Source organism: Prosopis cineraria, unplaced genomic scaffold, assembly GCF_029017545.1.
Source record: "Prosopis cineraria cultivar Desert tree isolate PC_DT_omini unplaced genomic scaffold, ASM2901754v1 PC2, whole genome shotgun sequence".
Lineage (NCBI taxonomy): Eukaryota > Viridiplantae > Streptophyta > Magnoliopsida > Fabales > Fabaceae > Prosopis > Prosopis cineraria.
Genome location: NW_026555333.1, coordinates 4,600,965 through 4,604,374, shown reverse-complemented (window position 1 = coordinate 4,604,374; position 3,410 = coordinate 4,600,965). Strand labels below are relative to the sequence as shown.

General features: G+C 40.1%; 1 protein-coding gene across 1 annotated transcript; it reads left to right on the top strand.

The window, feature by feature from the left end:
• Positions 1-225: 225 nt before the first annotated feature.
• Positions 226-3,133, top strand: LOC129303539 (cyclin-D4-1-like). The gene is made up of 6 exons (XM_054942914.1): positions 226-809; positions 1,182-1,268; positions 1,363-1,461; positions 1,543-1,744; positions 1,842-1,966; positions 2,112-3,133. The coding sequence occupies exons 1-6, from the start codon at positions 501-503 to the stop codon at positions 2,337-2,339; spliced, it is 1,050 nt and encodes a 349-aa protein (XP_054798889.1). The 5' UTR covers positions 226-500; the 3' UTR covers positions 2,340-3,133.
• Positions 3,134-3,410: the final 277 nt, after the last annotated feature.

Below are 3,410 nucleotides of genomic sequence, written 5' to 3'. Positions count from 1 at the left end.
AAAGCACCGCTTCTTTAATTTTTTAAAAAATTAAAAATAAATGAAATATGAAAAATGCATTAAAAGCCGACGTAAATTAGTAATTGCTCATCCCTGATCTCAACAGTATTCACCATCACGTCCCTGTAATTCTCGATTTCTAACTGGACGGGCCCTTATCTCTCTCTTGCTTTTACCCTAAGAGAAGCGCTCGTCTTCCTACATAAGGCCTTCCCCTTCGTCTGTCTTTTCAGCACGACTTTGAAAGAGCGCGCCACAGGGAGGCAATACATAAAGGACCGCTGCGCCTGCTCCTGCTCCTGCTTCATTCTCTGCTCCACACTGTTCTTCTTAATTCCACCACAGATTTTCATTTCCGCTCTTTGATCTCTCATCCGATATCTCTAAATCCGCATCTATTGTCTGCAAAAGATCCGCTCTCTTGCATCTGCAAGCTCCGTTTTTCTTTGAGAGATCTTTTTAAATCGAACGGAGAGAAAGAGAGATTTTGAGCTCCGGCAATGGCACCCAGTTTCGATTGCGTTTCGAGTCTTCTTTGTACGGAAGACAGCATCGTATTCGACGATAACGATTACGAGAGTGCGATGGGGGTGTCCCAGAATTCGCGGCATCAAACATCCCATCGACTTCACAATCCAGGCCTTTTCTTTGATGATGCAGCTGGGTTGCCATTGCAGAGCGATGAGTGTTTGGCGATAATGGTGGAAAAAGAATGCCAGCACATCCCTGCTGGCGATTACTTGAATAAGCTACGGACTGGTGTTTTGGACTCGGGGGCTAGGAAGGAGGCCATTGATTGGATTGAAAAGGTGGGTTCCAGGTCCTCACCGGGTCTGGCTTTGTTTTTCTTTCAAGCATGGCCATTTTGTGTTTTTGTCTATGTCCATATTGCCGTGGATTAACTCATTCGTTCCGACATCTTAACGCCCTTTTTTGAAATGGACTTAAACCGGAATGAAAGATTTACTTTCTGCCTGCGGAAGCGTTTCATTGCAACAGATTTGTACCCCATTCTTTGTTTCATGGTGATACCATCATTAAATTTGAGCTGTGTGGATGAAATTTATGGATTTTCCTTATATTTCAAGGTAGATTGGATAGATTCTGATGTTTGCATGAATCTGTTATCCGATTGTTCTTCGATGTGGCCTAATTGACTGAGGACTGTGCCTGTTGCATAGGTTCGTGCTCATTTCCATTTTGGACCTCTCTGTTCATACTTATCCATAAACTACATGGATCGCTTCCTGTCTCTATATGAATTACCAGTAAGTCAAGATTCAAGAAACGAAAACAAAATGAAGTACTTATTTTCCCTTGTTATGATCGTTACCGATCTTGATCTACTCTTCCCACATGTAGAAGGGAAAATCTTGGTCAATGCAATTGCTGGCTGTAGCATGCTTATCTCTCGCAGCCAAACTAGAGGAGAATGAAGTTCCCCTGTGTGTTGATTTGCAGGTAGGAACCAATTTTTGTGATGTCTGGTGTTTGTCAAGTTGGTCTTTTACTCGGATGAGTTGATCCTTGTCTTTCCTGCAGGTGGCTGAATCAAAATTTATATTTGAAGCTAGAACAATCCAGAGAATGGAGCTTCTCATACTAAGTACACTTAAGTGGAGAATGCAAGCAATTAGCCCTTTCTCCTTTATTGACCATTTCCTAAGCAAGATCAACGAAGATCAAATTCCGCTTAGAACTTCAACATCAAAATCTATGCAACTTATATTGAATACCGTGAGAGGTACCATCCTGTTTTCCTCTCAACTCTTCGTGCTGCACTGGTCAGTATCTGTAGTAACTAATGATTGATTGACATGGTGGGTGGAAATTAAATGCAGGGATTGACTCATTGGAATTCAAGCCATCAGAAATAGCAGCAGCAGTGGCAATATTTGTTGTGGGGGAAACCCAAACAGTTAATGCAGAGAAAGCTATCTCTGTTCTTTCTCAACACGTAGAAAAGGTATAGCTGCTGCTGATGGTAGGAGTCAAGTAACAAGAAAGTGAATGTGAAATGAAATGATGGTTTCGCTTTTTCAGTCTTATCATTTTAGTGTTGATTACTTTGTAATTAATTGGTAATCGGAAATCGAATTCTTATGTGGCAGGAGAGAGTCTTGAGGTGTTTTAAAGTGGTCCAAGAGCTGTCATCAAACAGCAGCATCATCAGCTCTTCTGGTGCTTCTGTTCCTCGAAGCCCAATTGGGGTGTTGGATGCGGCATGCTTGAGCTATAAAAGTGATGAAATAGACGGTTCATGTTCAAATTCTTCACATAATAATAGTCCGGATGCTAAAAGGAGGAAGCTAAACAAAAACTGTGCAACTGATCCATAACAGTGTTGCTTTTCTTAAATGGGGATTTTGTGTTTTATGGAAAGTGATTCTCCCCTCATTAGGAAAAGCAAACAAGGACGCAGAAAGAAATGAATAGTAAAGAAAGGAAAAAAATGAAAAAGAAAAAAAAAACTGAGCATGAAGAAGGATACGTAAAATAAAAACTGTGGCTCATGGGGGCGACGATGGAAGATAAAAGGAATAGAAGAATCATTGAATTAAAATAGTTCATGCTCTTTTAGTATGAAGTTGAGCATGCCAGTAGCTGTTAAATATTTATACTCCTTAACAGCTAGACACTTGAGGAAGTGAAGGAGCCACAAGAAGAGGGGTATAAATAAAGAGTTTTGTCTGTGCAAGTACAGCTTGTTAAAGCCTAGGTCCTAGTATTTTTGTTTAATATTTATTCAATTATATAGCGGAACAGGAGGGGAAGAAACAAAGGGAGAAGAAGGAATCGAAGCAGAGCGTATCGTAGTACGGTGAGATATATTTCTGGGGAGATGTTTTATTAACTTATTTTTTGTTATGGTCGATATAATGCTATATGTCATTTATTCTTATTTTATTCTTTCTTCCTTAAGTGTCACAGCTTTACAGTAAAAGTGAATGCTTAAGTTTACTAGGGTCCCTATGTGCAAACGGTCAACAATATGGTATGACTCTTTGACTGCCTGACTGACCTGTCGGGCCAATAAGGTTATTTGGTGGTTATTAAAAAGAGAATAGAGCCACGTTTTCCACGTGGGCTGACTGATTGGGTCAGGACAAAATAAAAGCAAACTTGATTTTAAGTCCACCTTGATATGTGCTTCCTTCGCCTCGAATTGGATGTACTTTTTAGCGGTTTCATAGCCCACGGGCCATAGCGAACACTGCTGATGAGTCTACACGTCCAGATAATTCCTCCTGTCACAAATATGGTCCTGCTCCATTTCTAAACATAAGAGAAGCTAGAAAAATCACAATCTTTAATTCTAGCACTTTACTCAAACTTTACTACAAGTTTTTGAATTTATTTTTGGTGTCCCAAGTATTTGTACTTTACTTCGTCTGAAATGTTGGTCCTTG

What these genes read in the sequence shown, in the direction of transcription:
- LOC129303539 (XM_054942914.1), top strand. Translation starts at nt 501, where the DNA reads ATGGCACCCAGTTTCGATTGCGTTTCGAGTCTTCTTTGTACGGAAGAC. An exon ending in TGTCTCTATATGAATTACCA is followed by an intron (nt 1,269 to 1,362) that starts GTAAGTCAAGAT and finishes TCCCACATGTAG; the next exon opens with AAGGGAAAATCTTGGTCAAT. An exon ending in CCCTGTGTGTTGATTTGCAG is followed by an intron (nt 1,462 to 1,542) that starts GTAGGAACCAAT and finishes TCTTTCCTGCAG; the next exon opens with GTGGCTGAATCAAAATTTAT.